This window comes from Mycteria americana, chromosome 1, assembly GCF_035582795.1.
Source record: "Mycteria americana isolate JAX WOST 10 ecotype Jacksonville Zoo and Gardens chromosome 1, USCA_MyAme_1.0, whole genome shotgun sequence".
Taxonomy (NCBI): Eukaryota; Metazoa; Chordata; class Aves; order Ciconiiformes; family Ciconiidae; genus Mycteria; species Mycteria americana.
The window spans coordinates 43,254,970-43,268,782 of record NC_134365.1 but is presented as its reverse complement, the minus strand read 5'-3'; the positions used below and the strand labels follow the sequence as shown (position 1 = coordinate 43,268,782).

At 37.0% G+C, this 13,813-nt stretch overlaps 1 protein-coding gene across 1 annotated transcript in view; it reads right to left on the bottom strand.

The window, feature by feature from the left end:
* The window catches only part of ZDHHC17 (zDHHC palmitoyltransferase 17), a 78,182-nt gene that overhangs the window by 30,010 nt on the left and 34,359 nt on the right, over positions 1 to 13,813 (bottom strand). The window contains exons 4-7 of the mRNA XM_075495875.1: positions 12,683 to 12,760; positions 11,107 to 11,251; positions 4,722 to 4,786; positions 3,185 to 3,347 (exon numbers count right to left, since the gene is read on the bottom strand). Of these exons, the coding sequence (XP_075351990.1) occupies positions 3,185 to 3,347; positions 4,722 to 4,786; positions 11,107 to 11,251; positions 12,683 to 12,760 (451 nt within the window). The remainder of the gene's footprint in view (positions 1 to 3,184; positions 3,348 to 4,721; positions 4,787 to 11,106; positions 11,252 to 12,682; positions 12,761 to 13,813) is intronic.

The following is a 13,813-nucleotide window of genomic DNA, read 5'->3' as shown; positions in this document are numbered from 1 at the left end:
TCCAGAGATGCTGTTGCTTTAATATCACCTTATATATCCAGACTGTAAAGATTACCTGTGGACAAGCAATCCCCTCTGGGAGTTGATCTCCCAAGTAAATCCTGAAGTTGTCTTGGGGTCCAGCTGAGCATCCCTTCCACTAGAGGGCCATGAGACACCTAGGAACTGCCTAGATAAAAAGATTGAGGGAGCTTTAAAGAAGTCTTTGACTATGCCTCTCATCATCTGGCCATTTTAATATTTTCCTTGTATTAGCAGGGGTGGTGGATGGCTGACTTGCTTAGAAAGAAAAAAAAAAAATCGGGGAACTTAATCTAGTAACACACTTCGTTTACTAGCAAGCAACAAGGCTTCAATAGTAAGGTGTTTAGACAGAAAGAATAATCTGAAGAGTCATTACCACAGGAAACTTTACATGTAGACTTCCACAGACAAGCCTACAAATACACTGCATAATCAAGAAACTACATCTAAAGTCCATTCACTGATTCATTAACAGATTTAAAAAAAAAAAAAAAAAAAAAACCAAAAAACCAAACATCTTCCTTAAATCATAAAAGCTCTTTTATGTCTCTATCACTCTAGTAAAAAGGGAGCTTCTGCTGATGTTTAAATAAAATTTACCGGTTTCCCCCCGACCCCCAGTGATAAGCTGACTCCCTATGAAATCCTGTCCTCATCTGCCCAATCTTGTCTACTGGTGTGGCAGATAATTTCCTTAACAAAAAAATCAACCAAACAAAAACACGACTCTACTTTGACTACTGAAAAGCAGATTCCAACTGTAATCCAGTTCTCAAAAAGGAAAAAGAAAGTATCTTACTATCAAAAGAGAAGTATTATTTTCTTGTACAGCATAATATAAAGAGGATAAATAACACAAAGAGGACAAACCCACTGCTTGTATCAAGCTTTATTCTACAATAAGAGTGCTATTGTTCATATACTTCTCAAACTGTCATGCAAAGTAAAAAGAGCACCTTACTGAAATGACTGGTTCCAATTTGTTCCAAACCTAGGCGGCCAGCAGCACGCGCCTTTCTAACACAGACTGCCTAGAGCTGATAACAACAAGGTCAAAGCTTGCACCTAATATTTCAGCCACTTCATAATTTGAAAAAGATGAACGGCTTTCAGCCAATGTATTTCTTTAACCTTAGCTGTCTTACCACTATTCTTGGTCAATTCCATGGACTATCTGAGAAAAGGACTTCACTAGATAGTGCTGCAGAAATCTGGTGGAAGTGACTGCATCAGAAAGGAGCCTTTCGCGATTCCTTTTATTTCTGGGGAAACATGAGCCAGACACTTAACAACTGTTTTTTAGCACAAAGAAAACTTTTTTGCTGAACAGTCAAAGGAGAAGCACAAAACTGAGTTTCTATATACCCATAAAAATCAACCTAATTCTTATGTTTCCTATACATTTACTATCACCCAAATCAACATCTGTTATAAAGCCACTGGCAGGATGGCAAAACTGCCACTGCTAGAATGATTTTGATCCTCTGAAGGTCCTAGAAACCTGAGAAGGCATGCAAGAAACCTAGACTCCACTGCAGAAGGCAGGCAGTGGTTAATGAAACCAGGCACATGTCTTCTGGCATGACTGGAAAGATATCATGATCCAGCAGGTTCAAAAACCTATTTGTCTACTGACTGCTGCTGTCTGTCAATAAAGAAGAAGAGACCAGGAACTGCTTCAGGCTAGCAGATACTTTTTCATTTGGCCAAACATATGAATTTTTATTACGGATTTCATAAGAGTCCAGAAATGTAGGTAAGGTGATGACTTTAAAACTCTAATCACACTAATCAGTCTGCCAAGGGAAGCAAGGCATGACACACTGATTTTTTTTTTCCCCACAAAAGTACCTTAATTTTTACCATTAGGTGGCATAGAAAAAAAGCTTTTCAACAGTTTACAAGAAGCAAGACTAGAAGCATAATTCATCCACATGACTGACCTTACAGACCAGGAATAATTATTATATATTCACATCAGTACATGCAAGAGGCTAGTTGATTTGTTTTAAACTCATGAAAAGCCATGTGATTTTTCTAATGAGTTTTCATTCATGATCATCACTATTTCTGATATTCTAAAGTGGATGTAGCACCTAGAAAGCTACTAGCAAAATCTGACTGTACCCTTAAAAAGACTGTTCCATGCTGTTCAAGAAAATGGATATGTGTATGTATATTTTTAGCATATTTCTACCACTTGTGGCCAAGCAAAATAGGCCCTGGCCATCTTAATCATTAGGGAAAACGGTGAAAGGTCAAATAAATTTAATTAAGTATTTAATATTTTATAAATGTAGATTTACAGCTGTATTTTCCAGTGTAACCACTCCATCTCTAACACTCATTAAGTGGAAAATACAAATATTTGAAGAAAAATTGAGTAGACAATTCTTTTTCTAAAAGCAATTTCTTCTCTAACACCACAGAAGAAACAGCTTGGGTGGTAAAGCGCATTAATTTGACATACAGGATAGTCTGGAGGCAATGGACAAAACCAAGTTCAACAGGCGTACCTTCCCCTGCTGGAGAAGCTCTTACAGACTCCAAGTCTATGGCATAAATCGTAACAGCTGTTTGGCTAGTCTAACATAGGCTAGGGATGGGCTCTGTTAGTGCTGAATCTAGCTTCATCATGAAAAGGTTCTGGGAGAGTAATCAGGCAACTTAAAGTTCTGATGCAAAAAAGAGCCTGTTTTCATATTTTACTCCTACTGGTACTTTAAGGCCTCCAACTTCCTTACTGCCACTGGGAGACATACTAGAGCATTTGTCATCTCTCTGGAAGAGGACAGAAATGTCTCACATCTCACTCCAACAGACAGTCACCCCAGAACTTCACTAGAAGACATTCAGTCAGATTTCCAATTTTGCATCCAAATGCATGGGTCTTCATGCACGCAGTCTAACTGCACACCCCACTCCCATATATTTGCACATAGCCATTGGTAAATTATTTACGTGAGTACTTTTGAAGGTGCGGATTTAGTGGTTATGCATCACGGTTAGGAAAAACTGATTCCCAAATTATACATTAGTGGCATGGCTTTTGCTCCATCTTCATGATCCCACCACAATAATAATCTATTCTTGAGATTTATCACAGGCTCTGTTATTTCTGCCTCAAACCACTTACAATAAAAACAGACCAAGTGTTTACCTTTATATTTTGAGCATCAACATTAGCTCCAGCTTCTAACAGAAGACTAATAACTGTAGTATTTCCTGCTAGCACAGCCCAGTGCAATGCTGTGTTTTTGTGATATTTGTCTCCAAGATTAACAGAAACATTAAATGTAAGTAGTAATCGGGTTGGATCCACACTAGAAAAGAAAATTCTTGTTAGAGCTACAGAAGATGAACTCAAATATGTACCAACTTATTGTTAATGAGTTTGATTTCTATAAAGAACATTGATCAGGTACACTATGTAATAGCAAAGTGACATTTTTTGCTGATGATTATGAATGGCTTGAATTCCCTTCCCACCAAAGAGCAACCACAATTCTGTTAACTTTTAAAGGAGCTCAGTAAGACAGCCTGTTCTGGGATGTCATGAAACACATTTATTATACAATTCTGTTTTAACCTTTACCAAAACCTAACAGTATTAACAGATTTGTAAAAGCATGCACATGATTATATACTTGGCAGATAACAATCAAAGTTCAAAACATGTTATATTTCCACTTCACATTACAAAAGATGAAAATAAAATAGGATAACAACATTGGTAATGGTAGGTATTCATAAAAGCTAGCCTATGTTCCTCTCAACAATCAATGGAGATAGGCCCTTCCGAGCAGGAATCTAGTTCAGACAAATTTGCTCTTTGGAGAAGTGTTATTTTACACCATCTTTGTCCAATCATCTCCACAGGAAGGTTTACTTTGTAAATTAAAAGTTCATATTAGTGAGTACTTCTGCATAATATCCTCTCGCTTGAATAGGTCATTGTACTGGTTTTGGCTGGGATCAAGTTAATCTTTTTCATAGTAGCTCCTACGGTGCTGTGTTTTGGATTTGTGACCAAAACAGTGTTGAGAACACACCCATGCTCTAGCTATTGCTGAGCAGTGCTTACACAGAGTCAAGGCCTTTTCTGCTTCTCACCCCACCCCACCCCACCAGCGAGTAGGCTGGGGGTGGGCAAGAAGCTGGGAGGGGACACAGCTGGGACAGCTGACCCCAACTGACCAAAAGGAAATTCCAGACCATATAATGTCGTGCTCAGCAATAAAAGCTGGGGGAAAGGAGGAGGCAGGAGGGACATTTCGAGTTACGGACTCTGTCTTCCCAAGTAACCATTACAGGTGATGGAGCCCTGCTGTCCTGGAAATGGCTATACACCTGCTTACCGATGGGAAGTAGTGAATTAATTCCTTATTTTGCTTTGCTTGGGCACACAGCTTTTGCTTTATTTATTAAACTGTCTTTATCTCAACCCATGAGTTTTCTCACTTTTACCCTTCTGCTTCTCCTCCCCATCCCGCTGGGCAGGAGTGAACAAATGGCTGCATGGGGCTGAGCTGGGGTTAACTCACAACAACCATAAATGAAAAAAGATAAAGTGGCAATTGTAGAAAGAACATTGACCAGTTAAACCAAAACAAACTTTCCAAAAAATCAAAACCAGTCACTACTATATGCCATGTAGTTAACATCAAGAGAAAGTCAAAACTGCAGTGAGATATTACCTATGTGTTCTGTAAGCTGCCCACATTAAAGGTGTCATTCCATTTTGATCCATCATATCTACATCCTAAAAAAGAAAAAAAAAAAACAGTTGGTGAGATAAGTAAGCATGTTCAAGATCCAGTAGAAAAGCATTATTTTAAGACTAACCAACTGAACTGGAGAAAAACAGGCAAGCTTTTAGTACATAATAAGATAGTATTTAAAAAATGAAAACAGACATTAACACAACCATTGCAAAAATATAACCATTCCAATCTATTCTGGAAACTAAGGAACAGTCATGCTGTATAAGACTAGTCATTTCTATCTTACTATTAATTTTCAACATAAAAGATATATCTAGATGGTGTACTATTGCACTCAAAAGCAGGAGAAAACTAAAATAATGCACCAATATTTAATAAAATACTTGATAAATTAACATAAATACCATGGCCTGAATCCTACATTCTACTGAATGCTAGCTGCATCTATTTTTCCACTTGCAAAGCAATTTTCCTTAGATCACTCAGTTCCAAAGGTATTTAAATATATGGATATCAAGTTAATGGATGCCAGAAAATTTTTAAGTTTAAACAAAAGCCATTAACAAAAACAAACTACCCAGAAATAAAACTGACCTATAATCAAGTGGTGACTAAACTGATGGCTAAAAATAAAAAGAAAAAAAAAATTACTACATTTAACAGAACATAGCCATAGAATGACAAAACACCAACATCCAGACAATTCTCTTAGATCCATCAGAAAGGATCTAATACCCACACCGTTTTTTCCTCTTACAGATACCTGCCTCACTAACATGGAAGCTGGCAATTCCTAAATACATTGAGGCAGATTAGACTCTCAAGCACATTTGGGCAAGTTCCACAGACCACCACCAACAAAATTACTCTAAGCTAACTTAATACAAGACCTGAACAGTTTTCCTTAGAGGCAATAAAGCTATGTCAATATTTCCTATGCAACTCTCCTCAGTCCTTACTAGGAAAATTAGGCTGAAAGTGTTTCAGTAAAGTCTTTTGCTTCAGAAACTATTGACAGAAACCCAGAAAGTGGATGATGTTGCTTTCTATCACCCCCAGAACCTTCTTCTCCCCTCCAGTAGTCTGCCAAACATCCAGCACCTGGGATCCCCGCTCACAGCACTGCTAGCCTGACCCAGGCAGAAGTTTTCCTGAAAATCCAATTCAGTTCTTCCAAATAATTGCTTTTAAAACATCCCTAGCCTGCAGATAACTTTACAGTTCCGAGGTTTTACTCTGTTGCTTAATTAAAAAAAAAAAAAAAAATCAGAAATTTAAGAAACAGTTGATGTAGAGGAAAAAGAACCATTACTTTATTGTATTGTTTGTTCAGACAAGAGTTACACGCATTGAGACCAGGATCCAAGCCTGTTTGCCCCCAGTACTTTTATAGATTAGATCCTCTTGAGCCTACTAGGACCATGCAACTGTTGCCACTCCCTTTAACCTCCTGCTGTTGAGATCATGAGGGAAATTAGAACCGTAGCCTAACCTCAAGGTCATTCATCCTTGAGAAGCATGACTGATTCACAGGTCACACTGGCTGAACAACATATTCTGGAGATTGTAAAAATTACTGTAACATGAACAATTACTCTTTCATCTATAGATTTCATATAGAAAAGCAATTCTTTGTGACCAACAGCAGGGAAAAAAACAGTTCCTTCAGTGATTCTACCTGACAAATCAAAACTATACTTTGCACACTAGATGACACTCAGCTAAAAGAAAAAAAAAAAAAGCCATGAGCTCTAGACTATTCCCTGCACATATATTACCTAGGCAGGCTACAGCTATTACTCATATTAAGCTACAAAGTGGGCTGAGGCAAATCCCTTTTCAAAGGAACTTTAACAAGAGGCAAAGCAACTAAGATTGACTTGCATACTGTTGTATAGAGGTAACAAAGAGGACATAGTTGTGGATAGCAGATCCATGCTCTAACAAACCTCTCATCAAAAATTCTTTGTTATTTTGCCAGATCATTACCACAACCACACAACAAGTGTGGCATTTCAGGAAGGAAGCTGTGTTGCTGCTTTTTACCAAAGGGCTGAGGCAAAAAAGTAAACCTTCAGCAGCAGGTACATATTAGGAGACTGTTTTTCTGTTCTGGTGCGTATCAACAGGCATTTTGGCATTAGTTTCTTGTTTAACTCCCTGTGACAGGTCAATCTGATAATGCTCATGGCAAGGTGATACGCTGTTAGGACAACAGTACGAGCACTGCAAGAACCAAAGATTTCATTAAGTGATGCAACGATCAAAAATTGCACATACTGCTGCCCTCTGTATTTCAAGCGTGAACTCCATGGACTACAACTGGGAAATTTTTCACTTGTTTCTGAAATAGAACAACTCTGGTTCTGAAAGAGAACAACTTTGCATATGCAAAGATAACCAGACTTAATCCTAGGACACTAATAGAAGATTCCACAAAAAAGCTTCTGGAGAGGCAAAAATATAGGGGAGAAAGAGCTTCCTGCACAGAAAGGAGCTGTAGCAACTATTCTGCTGCTTAACACTACTTTCTGAAAGCAATATAGCTGATGAGGTAGGATTCTGAATAGCAGCTAGAGATCAGAGCAGCATTTAGGCTTACCAGGACATTTAACAAGCAATGGTCAAACCAGTACTGTGATACAATATGGCCTTTTCAAAAGCACAAAAAGCATCAAGAGATTCCACTTAGAAGTGCATTAAATTGCACAGAAAGGGACCAGGAATTTGATCCTCTTAGAACCATTACTGGTTATTTCACAAAACACAGACCTTCATAGAAAGACCCATCATGCCCTCGTTCAGAATCCTATTCTCCATAAGGAAAAGATCTCTCTCACATGGACTGTTGCCCAGGGAAAGGGAAACAGGCTTCTAAAGAGATGACATATTTAAAAGCATATATTAAAGAAGATTTATCAGGAAGGGAGATGTAAGGCTAGAAACATTTCCTAATTTAGGAAAAACGTGCTAGTTATTCACTAGAAGCAGAGATTTTGTAGGATTCTTGGGGAATGAACCAGGTGCAGACCGACAGGCGGCTCATCAAGCAAGGTAACACACAAAACCGAACCTACCTTGTTCTTTCAAATAACAAAAGCTCTGTTCTGAATACTCTAGTCCATCACACGCAGAGTCAGTTTTGACAATCATGAGAAAGAAACACGACTGGACGTATAATTCTGTAAGTAATGTGCTGTAGATTGGGTCTAGGGAATAAACACTTGGTTCAGCATCTTACACTGGCCCGAGCCCAGCGGAGAGAACGATCCTCAGTGCCAACAGAGGTAACAGTGCTTAGGAGCACTGCTCATGGACTGCAGCACCAAAGTAACCAAGGCTGCTGATACCACACTGGCATCTCCCAACCTAGATGCCAACTACTCCTAGGCTGTAGCTCAGGACAGTAGTTAACACAAAATTGCGACTCTGAGAATAAAAAAACCCACATACTTGATGAATAAGTGACAGTTAAACTATGAGTATGAAATAGTTAAACTATAATTTTAGCTCTGGAATATTTCTTACTACATGATTTTAGCCTACTAGCAACTTTATAGTCACTCATTATCTGTGCTTGAGGTAAGTTATCTCACACATGCCACAGGATGAGAACACATTATTCAACCATCCAACATACCATATCTGTATCTTAACTTATCCCAGGGTGACATGTTTGCGTATGCTCGGCCCCGATATGCCTTTGGCATTTTAAGCAGCGTAAGCACAGTGTCAAGCAGTCAAGTAGTACGAGCATCAATTCTGAATATTTTTAAGTGCCTTCAAGCTCTTTTCAGTTTTTCTTTCTTGCATTTTTTTAAAATGATCTTACCTAACCTTGAACTGTGCTACAGATGCTGTTATCTGCTATCTGATTATATTTATATCCTGTACCCAGGCTTGATTCTGACCCAGGCCACCTACTGACACAAACAACATGAGCAAGTTATGATACTGAATTTTCAGAGACTAATAATACCTGGTTGTAAGAGACATGACTAAATTAAAAGCAACAGCTATCAGCCACTGCTGCCTCTTGGCCGAGTAGCAATTGCTGGCATGAAAGTGGGTTCACTTCCAACCAAGGCCAGAGGGCATCTGACCAAGAGTTCTCCCCCTACACTATACTCCAGAAGCTAGAGGACTGGGCTTGAGCCTTGGATTGGATATTTTACCCTTGGCTGCTGCAGCCCCGGAAGAGAGTGAAGCAGCAACAATGAAGCTGGGTTCCATCTCTGTCTCAAGAAGGGACAAGAAGCAATTAGGAGCAACTTCTTAATCCACCTGTCAGTTCTCTACACAGTTACGAAAGCTGGCTCTCCTCTGATCATGCAGGTCCATGAAGACATGAGGATCAGAACTAACAATGCACAACAGCCTACACTGACCTTTATTTTGACATTTATTTAGTTGTCATTTACCACACAGGTATTACAATTAGGTTCACGACAAGGGCAAGCCTACTCTTTGGATATAAGAGAACATGGTCTTTGTAAAGGCAAAAGGCAAAAAAAATTTGCAAGTAGTATATAGGGTAAGCCCACATAAGCAAAAGCAGTTCAATTTTCCAAACCCAAATCACAGCATCACAAAGGAGGTGAAACAAAAATATGGAATTAATGACCTCATATGTACTTATTAAAGGACAATAAAAAGTATAATCATGTATTTCCCATAGCCTGTACAGAAACGATGTAGTTTCTGTAACTGTATATAGTATAGCTAGAGAACTATGAGTTTAGGGATTGTTATTACAATGCTATTGATATTATTATATTTTAAACCTACTATATTTTAAACATACAAATCAATACATAATTTAAAAGTTGAACTTTTTGAAGTGCTTCCAAAAGTCACTGTTAAAATTAATTCAAGCTTATGGCATGGAAAGGATACCAAAATCATACTTGATAACGTTTGGGAGAATTTAATAAGGATTATCCTTCTAAAAACTATTGGTACGGAGAGCTGTTTCCAAGATAATAGGTTTTAAATTTTAAAGCAATTTTTGTGCGTTTATGTATGTACACATGTAAACACACAGAGCTTCTTTTGGACTGAAGTATTATATGCCCAGATAAATAGGACAAGCCTGTATATAAACCTGAGGACAAACAAACATTTACAGGGAGATTTCATAATCACAGTAGAACATTTTAAAGGCCATTTATACTTCATTAATGCTATGTTTTAAACAAGTTCACACAAGTATAACATGCAAGATTTTTCTGGTAACATAAAGCCCACATACAATTATACATAATTTGTGAACAAAATACAAAACTTGTTCCTGATGAAAAAGCGTTTCTCTCCAATCATTATCTCTTACAAAATAGTGATTATATATGATCAACCTCTTCTTGTGCCTAGCTTACTCTCTATCATACACTAAATACTGTTTTACCAAACAGTTCTCAGATACAAACTGAATAGTGTATGGAGCAATAGTTTTTTTTTTTTTACATGTATAGGCACAAATAATTTTCTGCAGCAAATTTAGTATTTGTTTTGTACAGACCAAACCCACTGATTTCATAGTTTTATTATCCCTGACTCTTTGGATCGTATCTCACTTGCCATTTGAAAGAATAAGCAGAATAGGGAAGTGTGAACAGCATTAGCAAGACTGTAAAAAGAGAGGAGCGCTTTGACCTTTCTATATGGTTTACAAAGTAAATCAAACTTGTGCTTCAGGCACTTATCTGTGGGTGAGTAAATCTACAAATTATAATGCAGGGTGAGCAGCAAAAAGGTGAGCATGTCTTTGAGCATACAGAACGAAGGATGGGAGACAATGAGAACAGTAATGAATACACATGCTATATATACACTTTACAGATCTAGCAGTAATGTAAGAAGATAGCAAGAAGGTTTGGGGGTTTGTTGTTTTTTTTTTTTAATTTACACATGCATGCAATTAGTAACAGCAATAAGTTGTGGACTGAGGTGTAAAAAAAGAGATGACCTATGACAACTCTTTGTCATTAGATTCTTTACTCGTGTATAAACTGATGATTCTGTGAAGAATTCTAAAATATTTGCTATCATTGTCACTGTTAACATTTAAATATTAAATTCATTAGAAATAAAGAATGGGAAAAGCATAACTGCTAGAATTTCCACATACTGCACTAGACAGGTATGAATTAAAGCCAAAGTACTCAGACTGCTGTTAGAGGAAGTTAAGTTAGCAGGTGGCACATCAATATGGTAGTCTACAATAAAAGACATTGAATTATTTTTATGTTTAGTCAGGCAAATATTTTGCATTTCCTGAATGACAGGTATAGGTTTCATTTGTTTTCCTATTCTAATTTTGAGTGGAATCTATTTAAATATGATATTACTTAAGATTTACCTGTCCCTTTGCTATCAGGTAAGCAACAATCGAAGTATGTCCAAACTGGGCAGCCAAATGAATACAGCTACATCCTTCTCCATCAATTAGCGACGGATCTGCCCCATATTTCATCAGCTGTACAACCATGGATAAGTGACCCTGTCTAAATGTAACAAAACACAAAAAAACAAACAACTGAATAACTATACACAGAAAAACTATTAAAATTTTAATATTTGAATACAATAAATACATTTAGCAGTTAATTACGCTACCAGAGCTTCTGCACTTTCACTTATACTTTGAAAACAACAATTGTCACAATCTGATTCTGCAACTGAGTAAGCAAACTCATTCACTTGAGCAAATTCTATGCAGCCAATGCATGCATCACATGCAATTAGCTTAAGTGTGTTGTATACCAAAAGACCAGTCAGTAAAAACCCACAAGTTGTTAATTTAGAAATCTAGTCTACTGTGACTTCTTCCAATCCACATATGAAACCTGCTATTTTAAGAGATGTCAAACAGGATATGTACTCTCACTTTTTGCAGGGCATATGGTTTATCTTTCTACTATTAAAAACAGTAGTGAAATAAAAATAGGAAGAAAAAAAAAAGGAAAACTGAAGGCCTACACTTCCTCCACACTACATCGAAAGCTTAAGCATCTTTTTGGCTTAATAAGCATAAGCATATCCTTCTTGTTGATATGGTGCCTGTCAGCACACAGTTTCTGACATTAGCAAGAAGACCTTTTCAATGTCAGAAGCAGCTTTGGACAATGCTTCACAGAACAACAGATTACAGCTATGAACACCAGGAAATTTAATCAAACTTTTGCGCTATTAACACAGAACGTAGTGTGTGGTCTGTAACAAAAAGAAATATACAAGCTAAAAATCTTTAACGGAGGCTAACAAGCACATCCTCATCTTTAGTAAAGAAATTATTTTGATACAATAAATGTTCTAAAAGCTAATTTTGAAAGTCTCCTTTTTCAGTCTACAGTTAAAAATACTAATATGGTTAGTGTTCCTTTCCCGCCTATTTCTAGGTGGTTGTCTGAAGAAGCAGCTACTACTTGAAGGCTGTCTTCAATTTTCACAGCCATTCATCATTCTTGGATCATCTTCTACGTCATAAATCTGATTTTAAGTGCATCTTAAAAAAAAAAAAAAAAAAAAAGGATCCACACACGTAATAGAACACTGCAAGGACAATGTCACAAAATCATCCCAAGCCCCACCTGCACAAGTGTTGCTCAACTTCAAAAGACTGACAAAAATAAGATCTCCAAAGTAAGAGTAAACCAAGGTGACTATAGACTCTAATTTTACTTTACTGTTTTTCCTATCATAGCAATCATCTTCCTCTACATCAGAAAGACATAAGACAAAAACTGAATTATATGCTGAAAGCTCCTGTAGATCAAACGTACCACACTCACAGTGTGCCCAGTTATCAACGACTGAATTAATTCTTGTGCAAAGTGTTCCCAGAAAATACAGCAATTTCATAAATCAATCAGTAACAGATTCCAAGTTAAGAAAAAAAACACAGGAAAAGAAAATTCCAGAAGACTTTTCCCCACCTTGTTGCCCAGTGAAGTGGGGTAGAATTTAAATCTCCTCCAAGCTGATCAACGATAGCACCTTTTGATATATAGTATCTGGAATAACAAAAGTTGTAAACATTAATGCTTGTTTTGGTTAAATATAAAGGACATACAGTAAGTATGTTTGATGTTATACGAAACAGGCAGTTACAAACCAGAAGATCAGAACCTTTCCTTGCCTTCATATAACCTTCCTTTTAAGAGGTCATGCATATACATTCTATTTTTTACCTTTCTGATGTGGGTTGGGAGAGTAGGGATGCTTCCTACTGTGTTTTAAACATGCTGCTATTTCCTAGTTTGGGTCTAAGGTAAAACAGAATAATTGATACATACATATTTTTGTGTGTGCGTGTGTATATACATATATATACACACACACACATATACACACACTCGTACAAACTGTCTACCACAGAAGTATTTAATAAAATGGATTCTTCTAAAATATGTAGGGGTTGCTGCATTAAAAAGAATTCTGAGTTAATGGTAAAAGAATATGCTGCTAGAAGACTAGCATATTTAGAGAATTTTGGCTAAAATGTCAAAAAACATATACAATTCAACTTGAAGCACGTATCACCACTGGAATGGCCCTGCTGAAGTCATTGTTCCAAGAGCTCACACTTAAGTTATGTGTTTAGCCAAATACTGAGATTTTTGCATACTTCCCAATTAATGACAGGACAAAAACATACGAGTATTTAAAAAATACTTCTAAATTATGGGCTAGAAATTATTTTTCTCTCAAGACATTTATAAAAAGACAAGCTACCTGTAGGAACAAACCAAGTTACCCATATTTAACTCCAGCAATTCATACTAATAGTCATTTGTACTGTTTCTGTGAACTGTTTTCCTTGCTGTTTTATATGGGAAACTAAACTAGCAATATTACTTTTCCTTTGTGAAAGAAAATGCACACCTTACAAAGAAATTACTGTTTTTAAGAAACAGGCCTTCCTAGAAGGCTTCTAGTTCTTCATGCACTACTGTATAAGCCAATGGAAAAAAAAGTTATTACTAACATACCTCTGAAAAGTACTATCTAGCTATAAACTCCTAAGCACTTGCACATCTCAAGTACCTGTAGCTGCAGACTTTTTG